The sequence below is a fragment of the Diadema antillarum genome, unplaced genomic scaffold, assembly GCF_040938485.1.
Source record: "Diadema antillarum isolate AM-2024a unplaced genomic scaffold, OU_Dant_1.0 scf00000090, whole genome shotgun sequence".
Classification (NCBI taxonomy): Eukaryota; Metazoa; Echinodermata; class Echinoidea; order Diadematoida; family Diadematidae; genus Diadema; species Diadema antillarum.
Window position 1 is genome coordinate 1,745,196 of NW_027270979.1, and position 27,301 is coordinate 1,772,496.

At 38.3% G+C, this 27,301-nt stretch overlaps 1 protein-coding gene across 1 annotated transcript in view; it reads left to right on the plus strand.

The window, feature by feature from the left end:
• LOC139718163 (minichromosome maintenance domain-containing protein 2-like) overlaps window positions 1-26,823 on the plus strand; it is a 34,285-nt gene extending 7,462 nt beyond the window's left edge. The window contains exons 2-22 of the mRNA XM_071629649.1: window positions 5,234-5,401; window positions 7,183-7,246; window positions 7,828-7,886; window positions 9,891-9,994; window positions 10,788-10,889; window positions 11,394-11,498; window positions 12,614-12,681; window positions 13,336-13,428; window positions 16,248-16,345; window positions 17,172-17,189; window positions 17,921-17,984; window positions 18,520-18,656; window positions 19,233-19,392; window positions 19,986-20,075; window positions 20,574-20,725; window positions 21,480-21,511; window positions 22,314-22,461; window positions 22,895-23,037; window positions 23,960-24,069; window positions 25,485-25,558; window positions 26,410-26,823. Of these exons, the coding sequence (XP_071485750.1) occupies window positions 5,273-5,401; window positions 7,183-7,246; window positions 7,828-7,886; window positions 9,891-9,994; window positions 10,788-10,889; window positions 11,394-11,498; window positions 12,614-12,681; window positions 13,336-13,428; window positions 16,248-16,345; window positions 17,172-17,189; window positions 17,921-17,984; window positions 18,520-18,656; window positions 19,233-19,392; window positions 19,986-20,075; window positions 20,574-20,725; window positions 21,480-21,511; window positions 22,314-22,461; window positions 22,895-23,037; window positions 23,960-24,069; window positions 25,485-25,558; window positions 26,410-26,502 (2,043 nt within the window). The 5' untranslated portion in view covers window positions 5,234-5,272 and the 3' untranslated portion in view covers window positions 26,503-26,823. The remainder of the gene's footprint in view (window positions 1-5,233; window positions 5,402-7,182; window positions 7,247-7,827; window positions 7,887-9,890; window positions 9,995-10,787; window positions 10,890-11,393; window positions 11,499-12,613; window positions 12,682-13,335; window positions 13,429-16,247; window positions 16,346-17,171; window positions 17,190-17,920; window positions 17,985-18,519; window positions 18,657-19,232; window positions 19,393-19,985; window positions 20,076-20,573; window positions 20,726-21,479; window positions 21,512-22,313; window positions 22,462-22,894; window positions 23,038-23,959; window positions 24,070-25,484; window positions 25,559-26,409) is intronic.
• Window positions 26,824-27,301: the final 478 nt, after the last annotated feature.

The window sequence follows — 27,301 nt, forward strand, 5'->3', positions numbered from 1 at the left end:
GAGGAAGGTTGGAGGAAAGGTCAGAGTAGTGCCCGTCTGAACAAGGTGGTGGTAACTTCCTCCGGTCGAGGAACTTACCACGACCTCTTCCTCCGACCAAGATACTCCTGAGTTTTTTCAGGAGTATCTTCAGGATCACGTGTATCTCGCTACCACGACTAGCCGGTCGGAGCAAATTGCCCATGCGGACAAGCCCTCAGGGTATCTATGACTTTACAAACCTTACACGACCTAGGTAGAATTTCCGTAGTCAAATGCGAGTACACGTGCGCGTGCAGACCAATTCTAACCTAGTTGATCGCGACGGAGAAGCTAGCGCTCAGAAATTCTCATCAACAAGAATGGAAAAGATAAATGCCGCTGGTAAAAAACAATGGTATTATCGACGTGAGCGGTGCTACCACTTCCGGAAGATACACCGACCCTCCACGGTGATCCCCACGAAGGCCGTGGTAAATCGGTCAGAGTTTCTTCCCACGACTATCGTGTGAACACAGGGTTGTAGTAAGATAAGCATAAATTTGAATTCTACAGTAATTGCTGTCCCAGAAAATTTTACTCTGACTAGAAATACGTCTAAACATGGCTAGTGTTCCTTTAAAATCAGCAGCCTTATAAATAATGTGCCCAAGCAATACCGGTAGTTGCCTTTGTGTTGCAATTGGGATTCCTGATCTATTAGCCATAAGTATATCTTTTAAAGGTTAATTAATGCAGTCTAAGTCCTCACACATGTTCAGGAATATCCATGGAATTTGAGGCGAGGCTTATGTTGGGATCCTATTGCTGCTCACTTTTCATCAAGAGGATCAAAATCAGTCCTGGAATAGCCACACCAAAGCATGTTAAGGATGCTGGGATTATGTAGGGATTAAAGGACAAGTTCACCTTCATATCATATACGATTGGATTGAGTGACTGCAGTAATATTGGTAGAACACATCAGGAAAAGTTTAAGGAAGATCAGACAATCTGTTCAAAAGTTTTTGAAGTTTCAGTGTCGCCATCGCTGGATGAGAGGACTACTACAGTTTGTAATACCACATGTAGAATGATGAAGAAAATATGAATGAAAATTCAATGTATTTTCACTTTTCTTGCATAGTAAGCAATGCCGAATGTGTAGGGGTGGTGCAGCAGGGGGGTGCCATTGACCCCCCACCTCAGAAAAAAAGTTCCATTGTTCCTGATGTGTACACACAAAGGATGATGATTTTCAAATCAAGCCAAATGTAGTGTTCTAAAACAATTTTAGACTATAAAAGACGTATGCTCAGTAATATGATTCTTGCATTGAGCTATATTTATTGCAAAGTAAATCATGGCTATAAAAGCGGATATTTTGTGTGAGTAATTTTTTCGCGCACGGTTGGGGAAGATGAGTTTTGCTTGTGTTTAATTCTGCAGAATCAAGACATGAACTACTAACATATTGCAAGCAAAAATATTTGTGTACATTTATTTTGTTCCGACTGCGCGAAATGTGCAAAATTTCAACACCATGAAAATGTCTTGTTTTACAGTGATTACTCAAAACACTGAATAATATGTGCTTCTTTATGCCAAAGTGCAATTTGTCAATCAGTTCCAATAAAAAGATATGTATATGAGGTAGTTATATGTCAATTTCATCTGGTATCTCAGTGATAATAACAACACACAGAAAACATTCTTACCAAAGAGACTCGGACTTGAAATACTGTACTCCAGCAGGCAAAGAGTATAACGAGGAATTGACATAGAAATTGGTCAATTTGAGTGGCATTTGAGTCGCACGTGTTCATCAACTTATTGCGTACCCATTATCACTGTTTATTGTATTTGTGTGCAGCAGGATTGTTGTCACATTTCATGAATTAGAACCACTGATTTGACACAATAAGCAGTGGCGGATCCATGTAGGACCTCGCCAGGCGCACATCCCCCCCCCCCCCCTCCCTTTATTTTTTGTTGAAACAAGAAATACAAAGAAAAAATGGAGGGGTGGTGCGCCCCCTTTAATCCTGGAAATGCTCCCCTTCTTTACTGAATTCCTGGATCCCTCCCTGATAAGACTTGAGAGTGGAGTACTACAAGGGCTAGATCCTCATTTGATAGTTATTACAAGGTAATTGCATTGAATTTCATATTGCTTCTGAGTTACGGGAAATATGAAATGCCATTATAAGTCAACATTCTTTGAATGATGTGCGACACATGACAGTAGGCCTACACTTTGTGACCTGTATGACTTTATACCCCTTTTAGTAACTCTCTTGGCTCAGGCCAGGCCCGAGCTAAGTCATAAAATTCTGAATGGGTCGGGCCAAAGTGGCCTGCGCCAGACTCGAGCTATTTTGGCCCTGCTATAAGCTAGCACCAGGAGTGGGCCAGGCTTGGGCCTGGCACTGATCGAAGAGTTTATGAATGATAGTAGCGCAGGCTCAGACCAAAATTCCTTGCACAATCAAAGGTCACAATTACCTGGCCGTGCCCTCCGCCAGAGCGTACGTTCTGTTACCATGGTAGTTATCCCTTACGTGGCCAAGTTTGTGAATGGGCCATTGTAAAAGTGGCGCGGCTCTCTTATTTTACTGAATGCATTTTTTACTGCATGGGCCAGGAGCTGGCCAAATTTGCAGGAGTTACTGAAAGGGGTGCTAAATGATTACATATAATGGGTAGTTTGTTCATGGCTGGGCTAGTGTGGTGTACACACAGTACATATATTCAGATTTGTTTAATCAATAATAGCTGTGGATTAATGCAATGTATTGTATACACCATATATAATTTTAGTGAGTCTAATTTTGTGGAAATCAGGACTTTCCAACAATTTTGCTGGTGGTTAGATTTGCGATGGTTGAATACAGTAATGAATGAAGAAACGTGTGCATGCAAATTGAATTCATGTTGGGATCAGAGCAAATATTTTTGCATTGTTATTAAGTTTGCAAATAGCACTTGACTTGCAAAATTTGTGAAAATAAAAACCCTGTAAAATATATGGCATATATGGTTATAAGTTTGGAAACCAAAAAGTCTATATGACTCAGCCTTATCTTAGTCATTTCATAAATGTGAAGGCAGTGGGTGGGATGGTGAATTGTGAAAAAAGAATAAAGAATATAAAAAAAATCATGGCCTCTTTCAGAAGAAAAAAAAAATGGAATAGACCGTCATTTGCTTGTATGTGATCACCTTTGGCATAAGATCATGAAGTTCTGTGATGCCAGTTGTTTGCTGGTCATTTACAAGTCTGGCACCATTATACGTTGTATAGATTTTCTCTCCTTTATTTCTTCCAGAATGCATGCCTCAAGAGCTACAATAGTACTAATGTAGACGCTATAGTGACCTCTTCTAAAATTAGTCACTGCGATGCCAAATTTAGCAACACCAGACTGTCTGACACAGTATGATGTAAATTAGCACTACTTCCTGTTATTAATGCTGCTCAAGGTAGGGAAAATTGAGTAGTGTACAAAATTTCCAAAAAGGTATAACAAAATTACACATATGACACGTTCAGCCGGTGCCATGACCTAGACATACAGATGTATTTGAGTCATTCTAATGCCAGACGCTGACTGCGAAAGTCCGCGCGTGACTTCCCTCGAAAGTTGTTGGTTTTTTAAAAAGATGAATGGAAGGCAATTTCGGCGTGTTTGACACGCGCAGAACTGTCGATGAGTAATCGCATCCTTTTTAGCCGCACATGCACCCCTGCATGCCAGTATGAGTCACCCAGCGTTCTATAGTGTCCCCCCGGCACACAAATTCACTTTGAGAATTGTGTGCTCATGAATAGAGCCGGCGACATCACTTCTCCGCCTAGTGCTTTCTTGTTTTAAATAGCTTTTTGTGGGCAGTGTTGAGGCACCCTGACCAGTGTCGGTAAGATTTTGTTTTTGTTTTTGGAAATATGCCTTTATCTTTTTGCAATTACTGTCTGGCCGGAAATAAGCTATAGATGGATTATTTGGTAACTGTGAAAGTGGCAGGAGTATGTGTGTGCGAGAGAGATCAGTGTCATATTCTACAGGGTGTATTGTGCAATGTAGCCACAGTTTTGCTTGATTAGGGTCTTAAACCTACCTACACTGTATGGGTAAAATGTTCTACAGTGCAAAGTATTTACATTGTAAACCATATTCGGCTCTTTGGTCAGGGATAGCATGACTGACATCTAGAATGTATTTAGCATGCATGTTTGTATGCATGTCTTTGTGCTGCTGTTTTGTCTCTTGAGACAAATTCCAAATATTGCTTCAGTGCCGAAGAAATCCCTCATTTGTATTAGATTGATGCTGAATACATCTTTGATATACAGTATACAGTCAAACCTGTTTTTAGCAGCCACCCAAGGAAGAATCAAAAAGTGACTGTTATTGAAAGGTGGCGGCTACTGACATCTTAGTGACAAGACCTACATGACTTTCCTCTTGGGGGCTTGGGGGAATTGTTCGTAGTGGTTGTATAGGGCAGGTGGCCACTATAGACAGGTGGCTGCTAAGGCAAGTGTGACTGTAAACTTAAAGATAAAGCGTATAATACTCTGATGACAGCACGATCATTATGTTAAGAATGTTCTATTATAAAACACATTTCATAATCATGGGATATTTAACATGTAGGTGCTGTACAGACAGAATGAATAGATCAAGGAAGTGATTATATGACAGAATTATATGATAATTAGATAAGTTGCATCTTTCTGCTGACCAGCATGGATTAGAAAAGATAAAGACTGTTTTGATATTCTTAGCAAGTAGGAGTTAGTGGATCAAACAGAAGGAATGTGTGCATCTGGCATTGTCAGCAGACATCTGGATACAGTGGTGTGATATGGAACATCTGATGATATTTATCAGCTACTTAGACTGTCATTACAGTGCCCTATTGTTTTTCCCCTGAAACCAGTACAAGTATCACTTAATATGCTTATAGTGTGATAAACCTAATGCATGAAAATGCTATACAGTAAACAGTATGCAAACCTGGGGCCTTCAAATGTGGTCATATCTATTGACAACATTTTGCTTTGTGTCCCCAGATATATTTGTGTGGGCTAATGAATGAAAACCAACCTATTGCAGTAATATAATCTGTTCTCGCTGTTGTATGAGTTTCCCGTAGCTTCTATCTGACCAAAGTGTAATGATTAGTAGATCAACATCTTTTGTGTGATATTTGAAGTAGCAGAGATATATGTTTCATTCGCCATGGATATTTGTTTCTCATTCATCTGCAGGTTGTTCCAGTGTGCATGGTTTAGAGGCGATCAGCCTTGATGTTGGCTGCAGCAAAACTACAGCAAGGAGATCTGACGCTGAAGGAGAGTGTGATTCGGTACCTGGACCAAACACAACAACTAGAATCACTCAAGGATACGTACACAGACATTCAGATTAGCCATGAAGTAAGTACTGTGTATGTTATGATAATGATAATGAGTATTTGAATTTGTGAAGTGCTGTATGCACCTTAACTTGGAGCTCAAAGCCCAGGAGTTTATATTCCCAAGGACAAGTTCCCATCTGGTCATAATTGTAAGTTCACATATACTGGAGCCTTATTTCTCAATTGTGCTGACATTGTGCTTTATCTTCAGTATTATCATAATCTACCGTGCATTGTGGTTCTAATTGTCAATTGTATTATACTATTAAGAACTGTCTATTTCTAGTGTACCCTTGCATCTTCCAGCAAAGCATCGCATATACTGCCACCTTTGTCGATCTATTGTTTTCTGAGAACCGGAATTGGTGTCTTCAGTGACATCTGACAAACAATACCAGTAATTTTATAGGGATATTCCCTCAGAATTTCTGTTCCGCATGCCAAATCAGTGCAAATGGCAAGCTATTGTAGACCAGTTTATCTAACAATTAAGTTACATATTCAAAAGAAAGAGACTGTATGCCTCTTCATTGTCGGTATATGCTGAACATATAACAAAACAATCATAGAGGTTGTGAAGATTGAAGACCATTGCTTATTTTTGTAAGTGTGGTGATCATTCATAGCTCTTCTTGCACAATACTTTGTACGCTGTTTCACATTTGACTAGCCATGGTGAAATGTGAAGCAGTGTGTGAAGAGGATTGGCATGTTTATTGGAAGAGCTACAAGGTGTATAGCAGGCATCTAGTGCAACTTGTCTATCACATCATACGCATAGCTACTAATTCAATTTCCGTGCCTCAGAGCCTATCCACTTTAATGATATCTAGTTTACCATGGAACCAGCATGAAAGTCTACCTTCAAAAAATGATAGTATGATGCGCTTTCAGTTTGACGGTTCTATCTCTAGTAATAATCATATAATATGCATCCATATCAGATATCATCGTGCTGCTGATAAGTCAGCTTTACTCTCAAATAAGATACTGTATACAAATATTTCACGAGGTTTTTATTTCCGCGAATGTCTCGAGTCAGCTGCAATTTGCGAGATGAAGGACACGCAAAAATATTGACTCTGATCCAAATTATATGAATGTGGTGTGCGGCATTCACATTTGTCCGTTCAGTACAGGACTCCATGATCGCGAATCAAACCACTCGCGAAATTGTTGGGAAGTCTTGATTCGCGAAAATTTAGACTCGCTGAATATATGGTGTTGACAGAACATTCGTGAGAACACTATCAAGAATTTGAGAATATCAAAACAGCAGAGACTCGGGAGTGAGTGGAAGCATTGCTCCTACTTCCCTTTCCCTATTAAACAACATCATACAGGTCACAAGATGGGTTCAAAAGCAGACCTGTACTTAGTGTAGACATACCCACAAGGTTCTGTACATTCCCCTGAACAATATCCATAACTGTGCTGACCAAATATGAGCTGCAATGCAGAAATGGGTGTATCCAGTTGAAGCTGTGCATGAAATACACACTTGGACATACAAACAGACAGACAAACAAACAATTCAATAACAATATAAAAGAGCAAACGGTGACAGTGTTCATGATTTCACTAAATCACAGTAGCCAAGTCTGAGACAAAGTTGTGTGTTATTTAATTCTTGAGGGGATTGATACATGCAGGAGAATAAGTGTGTTACACAAACTCTAATGAAGTTTCATCACTTCATGATTATCCATGGCAGAGGAGTAAGCTTTGTCTGTAACTGTTTGAAATTACTTTACCATACATTGAAGTGCCACCTTCTTAACTGTCTGTTTACTTCCACAGAAACAAGTCCAGACATACAGTTTCTGTATCCAAGTCAATCTGTCAGAATTATGCCAAGTTGATGGTAAGAAATATGTCATGAATATGATCTGTGTTGCTCTTGCCATGTTCAATTTTTTATAGTTTCAAAAAATGCCAGTCCATGCATGAAACTTTTGTATCCAAAACAAGTTATCAGAATTATAGCCAAGCAGATATATATGATCGATATAGCACAGACTCATTTTCAAGGTCAGACCTCTATTATTGAATACATTTCTAAAAACTAAAGGCAGTAATTTGATATACAATATGTCATAATTCATATTGAATTCTCATTTAATAGTCGTGTAATATTTGAACTGTTGCAATATTCCAGAAGTTTCAGAATGTGAGTAAAAAAATGCCACATTGGAAAAAATTACTGTAAATGTTAATCCTACAGCTCAAAATGAAATCAAAACACAAGATTGAAATAGAAATGATCCTGCATGATTATTTCCAACCTGAAAAATGATAAAGAGATGATAAAGAGCTCTCTTTATCTTTTGATACCCTTGACAATGATATGCTTTCATTTGCCTTTCAATAATCAAACAAATAAACCAAAAAAGTAATGCTTAGCTGTTCTTAAACCTGCATCATCATGTTGTCATTTTATTACAGCGGACCTCGCAAATATGGTTTCAAACAAGCCATCGGATGCACATGTACTATTTCAGGAGGTATGCATTTTTCGACTGACCTTCACAGTAATTTCAGAGCATAATTTTTTTTTCTCCATGCTTTTTATTGTCTCACCCACCGGAGGTGAAGGCGAGACTAAGGGATCCAAATGGCGTCCGTCCGTCGTCCGTCCGTCGTCCGTCACAAATGTTAAAGTTTACCTGCAAGACTCTCTTATGATGCATAACTTGGCAATTGTTACAGCAATGGCAGCCACACTTGGGTGATAGAAGCTCTAGGGGTATCTTCATGTTATGGTGTTGTCAGAGGTCATGTGATGTTGTCAAAGGTCATTTTGAGGTCATATATTAAAGAGTATGTGCAAGACTCTCTTTTCTATGTTAAAGTTTACCTGCAAGACTCTCTTTTGACAAGTAACTTCACATAAGTTGCTTGGATTACAACCTAACTTGGGTCATAGATGCACTGGGGGTACCTTCATGTTATGGTGCCGTTGGAGGTCACAGGATAAGGTCAAAGGTCATTTGAGGTCATACGTTAAAGTTTACTTGCAAGACTCTCTTATCACATGTAACTCGACACATGTTGCTACAATGGCAATTAAACTTGGGTGATGGATGCACTGGGGGTACCGTCATGTTATGGTGCCGTAAGAGGTCACATGATAAGGTCAAAGGTCATTTGAGGTCATACGTTAAAGTTTACTTGCAAGACTCTTATCACACGTAACTCAGCACATGTTGCTACAATGGCAATCAAACTTGGGTGATGGTGAGAGATGATGTCTCTTGGGAAGTTGAAGGTAACCACAAGGTCAAAGGTTATAGACAGGGGTCAACGAACTTTTAAGGCCCAATGTTAACTTTTTAGGGCGCATTTCGTTTATGGCTCATAACTTTTGATCCCTTTGTCCGTTTGTGACCAAACTTGGATGAAAGATGTCCCTTGGGGAGGTGTAGGTCGTCACAAGGTCAAAGGTCACAGACAGGGGTCAGCAAAGTTTTAGGGCCCAATGTTATGTTTTTAGGGCGCGTTTTGATTGTGGCTCATAACTTTTGATCCCTATGTCTGTTTGTGACCAAACTTGGACGGTAGATGTCCCTTGGGGAGTTAAAGGTCATCACAAGGTCAAAGGTCACAGAAAGGGGTCAACAAATTTTTAGGGCCCAATGTTAAGTTTTTATGGCGCGTTTCGATTATGGCTCATTACTTTTGATCCTTTGTCCGTTTGTGACCAAACTTAGGGTGTTGAAGGTCACCACAAGGTCAAAGGTCATAAGCAGGTCAATTAACTTCTGGGAGTTATAAAGAATATTAATTCCTTGTACGCGAATGGGCGAGACACAATTTGGCGATTGCCTTGTTTGTTTATAATTCATATTCATTGATAATCTGACATAGGGAAAAATTGTTGGCCTCCAGACATTTGCATGAATTACTAGAGTATGATATTAGCTAACACTCTGTAGTGATTTATCACACTAGATTGGTAATAGAATGAAAGTTGTATTTTTCATACAATGGAGAAAGGGAACAAAATGAAGTTATGTTTTTGTGTTCAAGGTGGTTTTTAGATGCCACACTTGGGTCTGTTTCTTCCTGAGCTAGGCACTTCCATGATGTTAACTGTTGTAGCTCTGGTCATTTAATTTTTATGTATTTCTCTGCAATATACAAAAATGTAGATGTTGATTGAACAACTTTATTGTACAAAGTGATAATCATTTCTAAGCTTTTGTGATCACTCAGAAAGTATGAAATATGTCTAATCTGATTCAATCTATGGAAATCACACTGAAATATTCTAACTTATTATGAACATACAAAGTAGAAAGCAGATTTTTCTTTTTACTGTGACGTATTCTGTGAAGTACAAGTGTATCTTGTTTGTAGTCATGAAAAGATGTAATGAAACAAACTGTTTGGTCATTTGTGTTGGCATAGTACAGTGCACAATGAGTTGTTCAAAAGGTATGAAGATGAACATGTTGATGATGAACAGTGCTTTTGTTTCAACTTCAATTCATACCTGCGATGAGTAGGTGTGTTACACAGCAGCAAAAGCACTTGGAGTTCTTCCGGACGGCATCAAACGAACTCAAATCCACGTTTGTCTCCGGCTCAGCGGCCTCCCTCAGCTGCCTGGGTGAGACGAAATCTCTTTTACCATAAACACTATGACTTCTGTGAAAGTACTTTGCAAAATCCAAATGCCGGTACGTGTCATCCAGTGATGGTGGTAGCTATGACTATACTTTTCAGGAGGCTTGATTTCTTTTAGTGTGATTAGTAGTTACTTTGATGAATTGAAATGAACACTTTACCAACCATTGAAGGGAGTCATGTGGACAAAAATAAGAAAACATGCTCAAATAATTTTCATTGACCATTCAACAAGATGATGAGTTTCAACAATTAGATGACTGATCATGACCATCTGTGGTATATGATATTTTGGTGTAATCATGTTCCTTAGGACTCTTTGCGTGTTGAGGACGAGACCTGAGTAATGTCAGCCCCTCCTCAATGGGTTAAATGCATTGATGTTTTATATGATAAAAGCAATGTGTATGTGGTCTCTATCAAGATCACTCCCAGGCACAATTTATCTTTACAGTAGTGGTTTCACTTGTTTTTATGCATTTAAAAATAATCTTGAGTGATCAAAACTTTCTTTACTTAATAACATTGCCAAGAAAAATACATAATGGACATTTGCTGATAATTGATTTAATTGGTTGTGACAAAGCTGCCTTTGGATGTCAATGGTGTGAAGAGCACACAATCAAGGATTATTTTGAGTTAAACTTTAGCAGCATTTAAAAAAAAAAAAAGTATTTTCAGGAGTGTGCATATGCATGATGAGATTGCAGGCCTGTAAGTGTTTATCAGGATGTTATTCCTAATAATTTTAAATATGCTTTTGTCATTGCTTTCAGCTACCTACTGCACAAAAGAGATTTCTTTGGATCCAAGCTTGCACCCCGCGTTTACCAGTTTGTAGGCATCGTGTGTGGCATGACCGCACCATCCAAGTATACGTGAGTTTAAAGTCTTGTTAGAGCAACTTCATACTTTTTGCTGTGTGCTGAATGTAGGGCCTTGAGGAGACAGTTGTCCATGTCACACTAACAAAGACCAAAGATTTCATTGGTCCTAAAGCATTTCTAATCATGTTTCATTCCAATTGAGTGATTGTGAATGCATACTTGAATTACATAATGTCTGCAATCAGCTTTCTCAAATCAAGTTTGCCTGGTCATGCTCTGAAGCATAATAGGCGTTGCGTACTGAATTGACAGGCTGTGCTGTTTTGTGCCAGTTGAGGAGATTTCCATAGCAACCAAACTTTATGGTATCTCTGTTGACTTTGGTATTTATGACCAAATAGTTGGTAAGTTGCAATCTTTGATGTGAACCATACTTATACACCCATTTAGTGATAAGTTATGTGTTTGCCTTATGGTGCAATGCTTGTATGCCTCTTCTCGTAGGTAATGCAAAGCTGTTTTATACTTTTTTTTTGTGATATTCAATTTCCTCAGTCGCTGTGCCAAATATCGATGTCCCATTCTGAAATGTTCGGGGTCAGATGACAATGTCTACATCAGATTTCACACAGCAGGAGCAAAGGAAGCCCAAACTGTAAGGTGAGACCACGTGCAAAGCATGTATTAAATGTCAGTAGGCAAGCCAGCCAAAGTTCAGAAATCACAACATATTCCTGTATTCGATCGTGACACACATTGTACAAGTTTTATGCCATACAAGCAAGCCCACTCTGGTTTCCATTGAATGTGGGTTGATGATGGCTTATTAAATCGGAATAGCATGAGTCAGGCTTTAAAGGGAGGCGCCCCTGCATGCCCAAGTTTATAGTGTATTTTAACCCTTTCTGTGTCAGGGACTTTGGGCAGTGTGTACAACGCTATGGAGTTTTCTATGCTAATAGTCACTCGAAGCACACAAAGGGATGAGAAGAAAAAAGGGAGTAAACTTTAGCAAAATACTGGTTTCAGTATGATTAGACATAAAAATGTGGTTGCTGTTCAATTTTGTAATCTAACCTCACTCCTTGACTTAAGCTGGGCTCATGTGTGGGGAACACACTTTCATTGAGCAGACATAAGCGGTCACAATTTTTCGCAGCATGCAAATTAGATGGGATGATGATATGATGATTTTACAAGTATCATGTACACATTCATACAAATTTTAACCTGTTGAGGACGAGGCCCGAGTATCTTCAGGCAGGGGTCTATGGGAAACTCATGTTGTAGCAAAATCAGCCAATCCTCAATGGGTTTACTTAAGTTTCTTGTTTGATATGGATTCAGTAGAAAGTTCTGTCTGTACAATGTATTACTCTTTGGAGATGTGTTGATCTAACAGTGATGACATTTCAAATGAGAAGAGGCTTTACTTGCTGCATTATTAACAAAAAAGAGCTATTTGGTGGTAGTTTCTGTGTACTCATGAAAGGGAGAGTCATGAGTAACTAGATAATCACTTTGCCTGATATACAGATGTGATTGTGAATAAAAATCACTATCACAGTAACACTTTATAGACTTTGTTATTAAACATTCTATGAATGATTTTTTTTTTCTGTATGTAATATAGATTTTTGTGGTGCTGTTTGATATTCTTTTATCAAAGTCAAATTTTGTTAATGTAATCATGTTTCTATTAGAAGTGCGGTTGTAACATTTTGTCTCTCGTCAAGTCTGAATATTTTTTCTTTTTCATGGATGACTTTATACAGGAAAGACTTCCATTGCTTTTACTGTGGTTCTGTGCTGGTTGAAGATGTACATGGACGAATCCTTGGAGGTATGTGTGATAACGAAATGTTTATTTCACAGAGTTGCCAAATCTGCCTGTATGTTCTGCAAAAGATTTTTTCTGAAAACATACATAAATGTTCATGTTTTGGCAAGAGAATAAAAAAGCTTATTTATTTCACCTACTTTGTCTATATTGGCTGTTTGATTGTTCTTCAGATCCTCCCGTATTTGATACCAGTGAGTGTTGGCAGCCATGCATTTACACACAAATTGATTTGGTGCCAAATGTTAATGAACCTATCATTATTTGTACCATATTCTACCATATGTGAGGGAAAAATTTCGTGCCAAAAATCATTGATGTTGCATGTTATTAAAAAATGCACCAAAAAAAGAGAGGGGAGTATTAGGTGTATTTATCATTGTCAATACTTACATAAGGACTATTTGTATCAGTTTTTCATTAGTATCAATGTAACTGTGTCATATTTAATCCACCCGTACCCTTTACTCTGTATTCATCATACCTGGTCTTACGGCAGCTGGAATCACTTTTGTACTCAATGTGTAAGGCTTACACGTATTTGCTTCCAATCATGTAGTCAATGTTTGAATGATGTCTCCTATAAAGCTGAATAGCAGGTCTCATTTGATATGGGTTTCCATGTTTTGCCTTTCCTTGAATCTCTTCTGCTGTCAGAGAAAGTTGTTTTGAAGATGATCCCAAAGGAGTCTACCAATCCTGAGGATGATACATCAGTCTGTCACCAGTCAGTCACTGTCTATGTCAGAGGTATGAATTCCTGTCTGATTATTTTGATTGTATAAGAACATCATCATTACCATTATCATCATCATCATCATAATCATAATCATAATCATCATCATCATCATCATCACCAGCCCCTCATGTTTTTCTGGGAAAATATCATAAGAAAACGGTAAATGAGAAAATAAACATTTAGAACATTGCCAGTTCACAAAATTTTTTGTGGGGTCGTCATATACTGTAAACGTCAATATTTTCGCGCGATTAATTTTTCGCGCTGAGCGGCTCGAAAACGTATTCGCGGGTTCTTAAATTCGCGCTCCGCAGCAGGTTACTTTACTGTAGTACGCATTCACTGCTTTCATCCAAAGCCTCTGCTACATAGCTTGCTATGCCAGCGTACGACAAGCGACGTAGCGAGCAGCTCGACTGCGAGTACAAGCACTCAAATACGTAGTACAGCTGTGACTGTAGTACCGTAGTCACGGGGGAATGTAGCATCGGTGCGTGCGGTGCACACATGCATGCTACAGTACACAGCAATCTATCGTCTCTTCGCACAGTACTAGTAGCGTAAACATGCCTGTACATTGTACTACGTAGCAGTATCATCGATGAAGCGCACACAATTCATCCCGTTCAAAATGTGCATAGAAAATTGTGAAGATATACTATTCGCGCTAGCCGAACGTAGCGCGAAATCCGCGAAAATTAATGTGCCTGTACATTGTACTACGTAGCAGTATCATCGATGAAGCGTACACAATTCATCCCGTTCAAAATGTGCATAGAAAATTGTGAAGATATATTCGCGCGTTTTTAAATTCGCGCTAGCCGAACGTAGCGCGAAATCCGCGAAAATTAATGTACCGCGAAAATTTCCACGTTTACAGTACTTGTTTTGATATACCTGCGCATTTTGCATGTACCCATTCATTACTGTAAAACATGATATATTCACGGCATGAAATTTTCGCGATTTGGAGCCGACGACCTTATTTATGACATGAAATTTTCATGAATTGCCACTGGCGTTCAATGCTTACAGTGTAGACAAGAACTTTTGCGTGCGTTTTATTTACGCGAATCTTGGCGCTCGCGAAATTCGCGAAATTAAAATGCAAGCGAACATTCCTCGTTTTACAGTACACAGTACACATAATAAAGCCTTTTGATTACTTTTGACTGATTGTTTACAGAGGACGCACAGGCATAAAATGACCATACACACCAAAATGAGGACGACACAATACTAAAGATATTACAAAGTTAAACGAAAAATTGTTATAAACTACAAAAAGTTTGTAGAGTCGTTCAGGTAAAGTTCAACTGAAGTTCAAGTTGGATAGTTTTGCAAGATCGCTCTCTCGAGTTACCTTGGTGCATCCACCTTTGGAGTTTTTGACAATGGTCACAACGTCTTGTGTCCAGATTTGGTGGCTCCTGTTCCTGATCATGGCCCTTTTTATCCTCCAAAAGAAATTTGATCGAGCTTTCGTTAAGTTTTCGTTGCTGAACATGGGAATGGCTGACGAAGAATGGCAGAGTTTCCGACTAGCGCTGTAGACCTTTTCAAGGATCCTGTAGTTCTTGAATTTCACGATGATGCTCCATTATCTTTTCTTTTGCTGAGAAGGTATGTTGGGCTGCAGGTCGTTTGGACCCCCATCAGGCAGAGAAGGGCCCAGGCGATGACTTCGATCGATGTCTCCGTCGTCCAGTTTGACATCGAGCTCGTTTCGGCAGATGTCCTTGATGATGACGTCTGTACTTTCGCCATCATCATCATCATCATCACAGTCATTGTCATGAAGGAAAAATCAGTCACATAACATCTTCTGACATGGCTAGGTCACTGATTCTTCTCTCAGCAAAATAAATTCAGAGTTATTCATTGAGCCCATTGCTTCCTTTTGATATCAGTTTGTTATGATGACAAAGCTGTGTATTTACGAATCATTTCTGTAGTTAGTTTTAGCACCAGAAGTAAGAAATGTCTCATTAACACCCCCTACATTTATCTTGTCTGATAATAAGTTTGAGTTTGTATAGCACTCTGACGAACTATAGCAATAGTTGTTTCACAGTGCTTTACATCATAATTATTGTCTATAGCACAATTGCTATATATACATGCACTCTATATCTATTTAATTCCTTGTTAATTGTATATACCCAAAACAATTTCAAACCTAAAACCAAAGACAAATCATCAAAATTAGTTAAGTACACCATTATAAAAACATATAGACTGTACCAATGAGACAAAGGAAACAGGAACCCCCTACCAGCACCCGTACCGCAGTGTGGGAATATATGTCTATTCTCTTGACATGTCGAACTGCCTGTATGGATAGTGCCCCATGTCATCGTCAGTGAAGAAGTGATCTTTTCTGGGAACAGACGCCACCAAATCCTACCTCCACTAGTCCAGAAAGGGAAATAACCACTTATCTGGTAGGGGGACCTATAGAGATAAGATAGAATAGATAGAATAGCAGAAAGAGGCTTTGCACAGAGAGATACAGACTACATGCATATCACATATATACAAAATGAAATGATATCTGACCGTAAATTGATTACAGATTGAATTGCTGAACAAAAAAGTAGAGTTTTGAGATGTTTCTTCAAAATCTCCAGAGAAGAGAACAGACGTATGAATCTTGTAGTGTCTCAAAAAATATGAATATTGTTAACATCTATTGTGTGTTGAGTACATGTACATTCACAAGGAGCAATAGAAATGAAATTCTTCTCAAATATTTCAGTGAACATTGTAGACATATATTAATGTAAAAACACTTCTCAAGTAAACTGTAAATGACCTTTTGTTTTCACAGATGAGCTCATTCCCAAAGTGATTCTTGGTAGCCATGTGAATGTGGTTGGCATTCCCGTTGTGGAATACTCGGGAACTAGAACATCTGTTGCATTTGAGGTGTGTACCTAATTTCTTGTTGTCTTTAAATTCAGTTTCAGGCCAAAAAATAAAAAATAAAAGGTAGTGTAAGAGGTAACCAAATGGAGCCCAAACATTTGTTTCTAGAGTTTCTAACAAGCACAATTTCCAGCATGCTTTTAAATCAGTCCTTACAGAATTTACTTTGGATGCTTAAAGGCATTGTTAACCATTTGCAAAAGAAACAAAATCCCAGATTTAGTGCTTCAAAATAGTTCTAAAATGTAAGGGATTGAAACAACCAATTTAAAAATTTGAATCAGTATAATTGATGTTAAGTATTGTTACATAAACAAAATATGAACAATAGTTATAATAAAAATGTTTCCAGACTAAACCGTCTCCAGTTATGGTTTAATGAGAAAAGTAGTGATATCTCCTTATATTTTGGGCTTTATTGCAAACAAATTATATGGTAGGATGTTTTGTGATACAACTGACCTACACATATGTATTAAAGATAATATTTAGAAAATTTTTTAATCACTGCTCCCATAGGTAAACAGGACCTTTAATGTGCAATAGTTTAATACTGTATGTTAGGAAAGTTGTCTATAGAAAGGTTCATGAAATATACCATTATTGTGTGTTTATTAATAAAGGAATTAGAATATAACTCAGTTGCCAGATTGTTTGACTATTAGAGTAGATGGCACTTTTCTGTCACATATGTAGGGAATAGTACTGAAGATCTTTCTGTAATGTGTGAGCGTTTGTGCAGATTAGTGAATTGTGAATGAAGTGCTGTAGTATACTTGAACTGATGAATTTATTGCATGTTTGATATTTTTGCCATATCTTTCAGGCTAACAACATCATTGTGGTAAGTTGTCAACTTTTTTTTTTTTTTAAGTAAGAAAAGTTTTTACCTTCTTTTTTTTTTTAATGTAATGTGAATACCTCCAGACCATAATGTTTTGTTCATGAATATTAGAATTTCAAGTGTTTGATGTTGCAGAAGCATTTGTCACCAGAAAAGAAACAGAAACAAAAATCTACCTGAATTTTACCTAAGTTTGTAAGCTATGACACATATCATACATCTCCTTTGTGTGTTTAGAGCCACATATTGCTTGGCAGTTAAGCTGTTGAGGACGAGTCCCAAGTATACTCGGGCAGGTGTCTATGGGAAATGAGTGTTGAAGCAAAATCAGCCCGTCCTCAAGGGGTTAATGACTACATTGTGCACATTCCAATCATTGGAGCAAAATATCTCCAACAATACAGTCATAAGAATGTTACACTTGTTGAAATACACCATTTTTTTTAAAATTCAATGTATGGATATTTCCTTTCCTACAGTCTAGTAATGAAGCACTGCATTTACCTATTGCCTTCAATAAAGTTCCCTAGGCAAGAATTCTAGTTGTTGCTAGTTTGGGCAAGCCTCCAGCAAGCTTTGTGGTCGTTCAGGCCAACTCTTGTGAACAAAACGTGTGGAATTTAACTGCATTGCTGAAATGTTCCATTGGACTTGACCATTTGAGCATGTATACATGTAGTCATTATCATTCATGCCTTAGAAATGTTTTGTTTCTTCTTCTTCTTTTTCAGGAAGCTAACCCCACAAATCACCTCTCAAGAAACATTCCAGATTGTGTTCAGGCTCTACTTGCAGGTATTTCCCCCGCACATTTGTCCTTCCCCCTGGGAATATTTCCAGATACCTGTAGACATTGTTTCAAGCAACTTGAAGATTCTTGGCATCATTTGCGCATTCATTCTAAATGGTGATACCAAACAGTCCCCAAAAGTTATTTACTGAGATATTTTGTAAGTGTTATAGATATATGTACCACTCGCCCACCGTCTGTCAGTAAACTTATGATTCCCTTTTAGAATCGGTCTGTGGATTTGATCATATTGATCTCTTCTTCTATATACTTCTATATCCTTGCATATGTTCCCATCTCTATCTCCTTTCTAGAATTTTCATCCTCAAATTGTGATAGCTCATAGCATATCTCTCTGTACTCTGCACACCCTTGGCTCCCATGTGACATCAAACCATACCTGTCCTTCTCTTTATTAGTAGTATCATTTTTCCCACCAAGACTGTTACATTATTTCTAATTCTATATCATCATTTCATCTGTTTGTTTGGGGGGTTTGTTTGTGTTATTTTTTTGGTTTTATTTGTTTATGGTGCTCAGATAGGAGATCTTCCCCCTGGAGCTTCAGCACCAGCATGGCTTACCTCTTCGGCTCAGATGTTGCCCCGCCCGGAACATTCCACAAACTGAAACTCCACCTCCTTCTCAGCCTAATGCAGTCAACTGATCCCTCGAATGTAAGCCCTTCTAGCTTCCACTGGTACATGAGATTGTCTGCCCTTGATTTGCATAAATGGAAATTTCAGTGCATGTGATTTTTCAAGATTGCATTTTGCCTGTTTTTTATTCTGCTAAATCAAAATCTGATGTAGTATTACACATAACAAACAAAGAAATTTATGTGGGTTTGTGTTTTCACACTAGTTTCATGTTGTGCGAAATGTGCGAAAATGTCTTCATACCGAAAATTTCCACTTTTACACGGTTGCTTTCACCAAGTGCATAGGTGCTAATATTTCTGATTCCAGTTGGTATGTACAACACTTATTGCAAAAATCAGAAGAAGAAAATGAGGTTTTATGATAAACTGTTTGTTTTCTAAAATTTCATTTAACATTTATTATATTGTGCCATTTCTTAATAATCATTGAATAGCTATACATATTTTGCCTTCAAAACGTGTTTGTTGCTGTGCATTGGTAGGAATAAATGTTTGTGTTCAGTAGAGATTGACAGTACTTGGTAAAGATTTACTGTTAAGATGGGGCTAAGCACAAACATGGGGTCAAACTCCCCTCTATTGCTTTCCGCAGGCACTACACGTGTTAGCTGTTGGCAGGGACTCCCATATTTTGAGCAGGCTTCTGCGGTATGCAGCATCGTGTGCCCAGAGGCATGTAGTGCATGGCTCATCCACGCCAGTGTTTGGATCAGTGCAGAAAGACATGCAGACAGAAGCTTGTAGCATTGATGGTAAGGCATCCATTCATTCATTTATTCCCACCTTGTTTCATCTTCAGTCAAGAGATGGTGGTATCTGTCGTAAGGATGTCAGTAGGGAAACTGATTGCCCTTGTGGGATTCCAGTATTCTGTCAGATATTTGTCCTATTACATGCCTTTGTATTGGGAATGGCATATGGCAGCTGTTTTCATCCCTCTCTCTTTTTTTTTTACCTTTTTTAGTTAGAAAACTCTTCTTATTTTATAAATGTTCAAGACCTCAAAATTTGCTGTATGACATGTATGTACATTGAGCATGCTGTTTATGACACAATATCAATCACAGTTTCCATATCTTAGCATGCCTCGTGGCATAACACTTGCCTTCGTCACATTTGAGAGTTTTTTTAAAATGCTTTTACTATATTTGCAGTGGTATAATGTATGACATGATTTATTGTTTACATACAACACAACATGTGTTTAAGAGGCTGATTCATCACAAATGTTTGCTTGCTTTCATTTGTATCCCTAAATTCATGTTCTTGTTCTGTCTGGTCAAAATCTGAACTCTGTGAAATATGTGTTGGATTCCATTGTCTCTGTGTTTTCTTGTTTCTGTAGCTGGCTCTGTGAATCTTGCACATCTTGGTGTTTGCCTGGTGGGTGACCTTGGTGTATGGAAGAAAGATTGCAGAGATAGACTAAGAATTGGTATGCACTGTAAACAGGAATCATTGAAGTTCAGAGCAGATGGCTTTGATATGCTTTTCTGAATGAATTAGTGAATAAAAAGCGCATGGGTGATGTTTGATAATGAAGAACAAGAACCCTGTTATAATTTGGCATTTTATGATTTGCTTCACTTCTTCTAAGAATTTGCCTTATCTAGAAGGGATGAGAATCTGTCTATTTCTTAATGACAGAGTATAATGGCAAAGTAGTGCATAGTCACCTCATGTTTTTTCCCTCTCGTATATTGTTATCTTATAACATCCATATGATAAATGGTCATTTCGGTATTACTAAAAGGTTCACAGTGTAATTCATCTGTTGCAATTATGTGTTTATGAGCTGCAAAATATATAACTTCATCAAGTTTCATCAGCAGTCATGCACCGAATACCACAGCTTTTACAGAGCTTTGCTCATTGTTGAGTGTGAAGTGAAAATGCCCTGTATTATATCTGTCCACTGTCCTCCCACATACAGCCACAGAGAGTGGATTCATCAGCCTGGGAATTCCCCGCAGTGTGGAGGCCGGCCCTCTGCACACCCTCACTCTCCCCCTTCAGTCCACCTTGTGGGGTTACATCGTCCCCGACGGCAAAGCGACGCCACATGCGGATCTGTACTCTAATCAGGTCAGTATTCAAGCATGTCTCATTTTTAAGCAGATGGGATCATATTTGTGTATTGGATGTTGTGCTTATATTAGAGTGACTTCATCAAATAAAGGCACTTAACACCATTTTAGTCATTTACTGCACAATCCCAAAAGTCTATCGATGAATTAAATTCTTGTGTAATAACTGGTACTGACATTAGTCATGTGAAGATCTTAGATTATGACTATATCATTCAGTACTCTTATTTTAGATTGATATAATCTAAGATTTTCTGTCACTAGTTGCTCCTAGAGGAAGATGGAGCACCCGATGCAGATATGGCATTTTGTCTGCAATTGATACTAGATATTAGTGCTGAAGCTTGATTAGTTGTTGCAAGCCACAGCAAGTGTGGCACTTTGTGTGACACCCACATGCAATTTTGCCATTGTGGATTACAGCATCAACCCAAAATGTGTCGTTCATCCCAGCTCTGTTTCTTGTGTCAAGAAACATGATCCTTCATTACAACCAAGAGTTGTCCAACCATGCTGTGGTTGTGTTCTTATCTTTAATAAGGCAAATTACATTAATCCTGTTGGGATTTCTTTCAGGCTCATTATCATCATCTGCAGGGGAATACCACATTTTGTATATACAGTAAACAAATAGCAATTTCTAGTATTTGACGGAGTTGAGAGGTAGTTACGACAGTTCATCTGAATGACATGAATGATTAAAAGTTTTGTCACGATGCATTCTTTTCAATGAATATTGCTTCACTCTGCAGGGCTTTGATGGGAGATGCAGTACCATACCAGAGTGAGTGTATCTCTTTATTTTTTATAAAACAAAGGATGATAATTCTAATGATAAAACTTCTTCTATTCCTTTTGGAATATACAATGATTGGGTTAATGGATTGAAAATGAAATTAGTCAATAAATCTCTTTTAATGACTAGATTTGTTCTGATTCCATGATATAAATTCAATAAATTGAGCTGTAGTTCTAGAGAGAGCCACTGTTTGGTTTCATCAGCTGTAGAGAAGTTGTAGTGTGAAGTGCACCCGCGATTTGTGTACCAGGTGGTTCTCCCTGTGTATAGAGGGTGTCTGACTTGCAAAATGCCCTTTCATATTGCATTGTTTAGAAAGTCTACAAAGTAGTTCAAGTAGGATAGTTTATAGTTTTCCCATCTTGAAACTATATCATTTGATTTTTTTTTTTTTTGATGTGTTTCAAAAATTAAAGCCCCCCCCCAAAAAAAAAAAAAAAAAAATGTCAATGTATGTTTTTCCATGAGTAATTTCATTGCAAAAAGACTGCAAATTTGCAGAAATTACAAATTTACACTTGGCAGTGCATATGACACTCCAAACTGTAATTGCCTCATTGCAAAGAGCTGGACTCCAGTTTTAATGTTGCTTATTGTATGTTTGTTGTGGGTTTGGGAAATGCAAGCATGCTCATAGTTTTCTTTCCCGCAGCAATGGCTCTGATTTAGTAGAAACTTTGTGACCCTCTCCCCCACCCTTCCCCCCCCCCCCCCCAAAAAAAAAAAAAATGAATTGCCATTTATTGCAAATGTGCTTACAGTGAGATGTATCTGATATTTTGTACAGAGGCTTCAATCTGGTATCAGTCTGTGACAACAATGACCAAAGCTGGGATGACTACAAGGAGGCGTGTCTGGTGCATAGAGCTCTGATGGGTGCGTGTGGTGTCTCAACTCAAGATCGGCATATCATCAGCCATGAAGATTTCAGAAAAGTAAGTCCTGGTACTGGTATTGGCCATGTAAAGATCAATCATGAATGAAAATACATTAGCAGTTGATATCATATTTAAAGACTAGTGAATAATTTTTTTTTTCCATCCATTTACACCCAGTATCATGTGAGTAGTAGTTCCACCAACTGATTTTTGGGGGTTAATGTCAACTGTATCTGCTCAATAGTTTGTCATGATGTACTGTCATGTGTATAGATTTCAGTCTACACGTGCACTCGTGTGTGTGTGCATTTGGTTTGTGGTGGTTTTCATTTGGGGTAATAAATAATAGTAATGATAAAAAATAGTGGCCTCTTATAAAATGCTGTAGTCCGTCAAAAATGATGCTCATGGCGCCATTACATAACCAACATAAACAGCATGATTAGTATTATTGTCATCGTTTTCCATGATGTTGCCTTTTTTCTCCTAGTTCATCCTTTATGCCAGCCAGCAGAGCGTAGATATGACCAAGCCAGCCCAGCAGCTGATCAAGGGATACTTCATTGGTAGTAGGAGGGTTCGAACTTCATCCGTAAGGGGGTCACCTTTTCCCCCTTCAGTTCTGAAGACATTGTAAGTGTACTATGTAAATTGTTTACATGACTGTATAAGTTATTATTTTTGCACATAGATATTTTCACGAATGAAGAGGTCTGGGACATTTTTGCAAGATGTTCTCGTGAATTGAAACTGAGGCTATCGGAAGTGTACTATTAGCCTAGCACATGGAGACATTTATCACATGCTGTTAAATTTACGATCCAACAGTGATTCACAAAATTAATAAAAATTAAACCCTCACAAAAATAACAGCTTTTACAGTATGTTTACCAAGAGAAAATTTGCCTTAAAGGCTTCAGAATGTTGATGCAATCTCTCCTTAGTCTGCCACAAAATTGACCAACACATTAGTTCTCTGTCTTTAGAAGATAGAGAACTATTTTTTCTTACAGTGATCTTCCAGACAAATGTTGGGTTTTGGTTTTCACCTTTTCTCGTATCTTGTTTATATTTTGAAAAGGGAGGGTCATCTACAATGCTCAATATGCATACTCCATTTCTTATTAACTTTTTGTCATATGGCAGTGGTGCCTGTTGGTAATGTTTGATGACTATAGCTAGTCACCTGAGGGCGAACTATAAGGGGTAGGCACCATCAATCTGTTGTGGGTATGTGGGGCAGACCACTTCACTGGGTTAGCAACCTATTTGTGAGGAAGTGAAGTGAGACCTTTTATGTATGTGAGTTTGGACTGTCTCACACGGAGCACCTCCATTTCATGCCCTATCTGAGGGATGGAGTGCTTAGAGGGGACGGCATGTTTACACCCAACAAGACTTGGGGGCCCTCAAATATTGGGGGGGGGGGGGCTTGACCCCAAATAAATTTGATTGCAAGACCAACACACTACCAACTGAGCCACCTCACTGCCCTCATGTCTTTGAGCATGAAGATATGACTACAAAATGTATGTTGGGTATTACTTACTCTCAGGACTTCCATGGCCAGTGCACATGCCAAACTTAGTCTGCGGAGAGAAGTGACTGAAAATGATGCAAGTCTTGCCATCTGGCTGTATGAAGAAACTGTCACATCCCAATATGGTGAGAGTAAATCATGTCAGTGACCATCTTAATAACTTTGAGACTCGGTGGGAATGACAACATAATACTGAGTGTGTAAGCCGAATCAAGCACATTAGTCGTAGTCGTAGGCAAAGTGTATGTATGACTGTCAGACTGTGTAACCAAGTAATTGTCCTAGTATCATCAAAGATATCAATTGTATTTCATGTGATCGTCAGTTCTATTTTCATGCCTGTGCCGCAGAGTGTCACTGGACGCATTATGTTTATCGTTTGACTGTCTATATGTAATCAATTTTGTGGACAACTTAATTTACGAACCATGAGGTATCCAAATGAATATGTTGCAAAATAAGAATAGCAATGTTGGGAAAAGTATTAATTCAGGCCTTTTTTTTTTTTTTCAATGCTGACAGGTCTTGTATATGTGACCGTGCACCTCAAACGAACATAAAGTCGCACACACTGATTTTGCGTGAGGACTGAAAAATAAGTGAAATGGGTCAACCTAGCCGAACTTGACTTGTTCATATTTTCTGAAAGAGCGGGTCTTCTTTTACATTATACTAACATTTGGTATCATAAAACGGGCAGGAAAGTGTGTTTTTTCAGCAGTTTATCTCGAACATTTTTGGTAAAATAGTGTGATTAGGTGTGTCTTTAGAATCCCTTTTTTCATTTCTGAAAAAACCTTGTCCACACTCTTCATTTTCAACTCTAATAACTTTTTAAAGGATAGCGCTACTGCTTTGAAAGTTGGCATTAATTATGGACAGAATGTGTTAATGAGGCATGCTTAATCTTAGTTTAATCTGATAATCCCTTCATTGTTGTTACTCTGGTGGTTTACTTCCTGTTTTTGTCCCATTCATCGCACAGCCAGCACGGTTTGGTAAAGATTAAGCGCTTGAATAGACACTGTACTTCAGAGTCTCTTTTCTCGGTTCACACTTTTTGTGAGTTTGTGCTTTCTTTCCAATATTTAGATAGGTTAGGAGAGCCCATTTGATTTGAGTTATACATCATTTTAAAGCTTAAAGTCTGCTCTTTCAGAATATGGACTCAACTAAAAATTCATGTCTGACGACTTTTTGTTTGTTTTGAGGTGCAGGGTCACATATGTAGTAAAAATAGATACTGGAGTTGATGAGTACAGTATCCCAAATAATATAGCAAATTGCTGAAATCATTTAAGGGGCCTGTTACTCATAGATGTTTGTATTTTAAATGATCGCAAGCTACAATGATATAAGCAGAAACATCCAGTCAGCTTTGAGCATTGAAGCCAGTTACTATGGTAACCACAATCACTGCAGTTGTTGCTGACATGTGGGTACAAAAGGGACTCCTGATCTCCCATGATGATTAGCAAATGAGAATTACCATTTGTTAGTCTTTACCAACAGTTGTTTCTGTCTTTTTCTCCAATACCAGGTTACTCTGCACTGAACGTACACCCTCTCCCCCATTTCAGGGACGGTAATGTTGGTGGACACCTGGGCCCTGAGGTAAGAATCTTGTGTACCGGTACTTGTTTCTCTGATTCCTGTTTGCAGACATCCTAAGGACTTTTTTTCTGAATCAACCTTTGTTCTCAATAATAGCATACTTGTGTGTGTGTGCTTGTTGTCTGTTTCTGTGTCACTTTATTTCATGGTACTATTTACCTGATATTATTTGGTGGCATCATTTGCTGATACTAAAGCCCGCTTTCCATTACACAATCTGAGGTCTTACGACCTTCTAACTGTTGGTTTGATGTCACCAAACACCCAAGTGTCAGGTCGTAGGACTAGCTTGCTCAACCTGATCGGAAGGTTTTGGCATGTTGAATTTTTTCAAGTGGTCGATAGTACGTTTATAGCTAGCCAGCTGCACGCGCGCTGTGTGCTACAGCGTGTTGGAGGCAGGTTGCAGGTCCTATTCAAGGTCAGGTTGCATAGTTTGCATTGCCAGGTCACATGACCTGGTCTCATGGTCGTTAGGTCGTAGGCCTAGGGCTTAGTCCATTGCCAAACTGATTTTGCCATAGAAAACAAAGGTGAGACTGAGGCCGTCAAGCCCGAAATTTTCCAAGTTTTCCTGTCATTTTTTTTTTTTTAAATATTTGAGTGGTTACATCTGTTTCTTTTTCTCATGTTAAATGGATCTGCTTTTTTTAAATGATGCTCATAATTATGTGGTTTGTTACTGCACTCTGTGCATATGCCTACTTTACCAAATCCCTCTGTTACTCCTGGCTAGTACACGTGCTCTAAAATTAAATGACCTAACTAAACTTCATTTTTTGATCAGTGATGAGCAATCATCATTTGTTTTAACCCTTTTTTTTTGTGTGTGTTTTTGTTCCCACATGTAGAATGATCTCCGCATGGAGCAGTTTCAGCAACAATTGCTCCGATTCTGCAGCAACCATGATCCAGACTTCACTCTGCATCGACCCGAGGATTGACCTAGATGTTTCCAAATCAGCCTTCAAACCACCATATGAAGGCACATGTTTAAAGCCATGAGGGAAACCATACAAGAAACAAAGAAGGCTCTGACCCACAGATTCATGAATATGATACCATAGGAAAATACAGCAAAGTTGTAATGATTCAGAAATTTGCTTTGGTCAGAATTCAGGTGAGCTTAGAGCATTCAGATGGTTATGATAAGAGTGGATTATCGTCACTTTAAAGTAAAAAAACACTGTTTCAGTGTGAGGATTGCAATTGTAACAAAGTCGTCTGAAGTATAGTTTTTTGTATGCTTATTAGATTTAACTTGCTACAAGATTTTATGAGAATGTTGAAAACTTTCATGAACTCATTAGTTTGTTTTACACATTTAGATCTGTCTTTGCAATCTCTTGTTTTTTGTAGAGTTTTCATTTTTGTGGTTGTTTTCAAGGTCTTAGTATGGAGAAATCCATTGATAGCAAGATTTTTTTTTTTTTTTTGCATGACAAATGCACCTTGTTAGTGGCTTAATGTTATTATTCACAAACACATACTGTTTGTCCTGAATTAATGTATCAATTCATTAATACATATACATGGAAATTTGTGGCAGTACACCCTTTCCATACTCTTTCCAATATACACATAAGTGCCAAGAATTCAGGGAATGAAAATGTTCCCAATAGTTGCCTCATCAAACTTGAAGTGTCTTACATGGGAGAGTTTGACAAAGTTTGTATCTTTTGCCAGACTGGTGAAGTTCTTTTGGTACGTGCCAGCATAGTTAGATTTTGTTTCTGAAGTCTT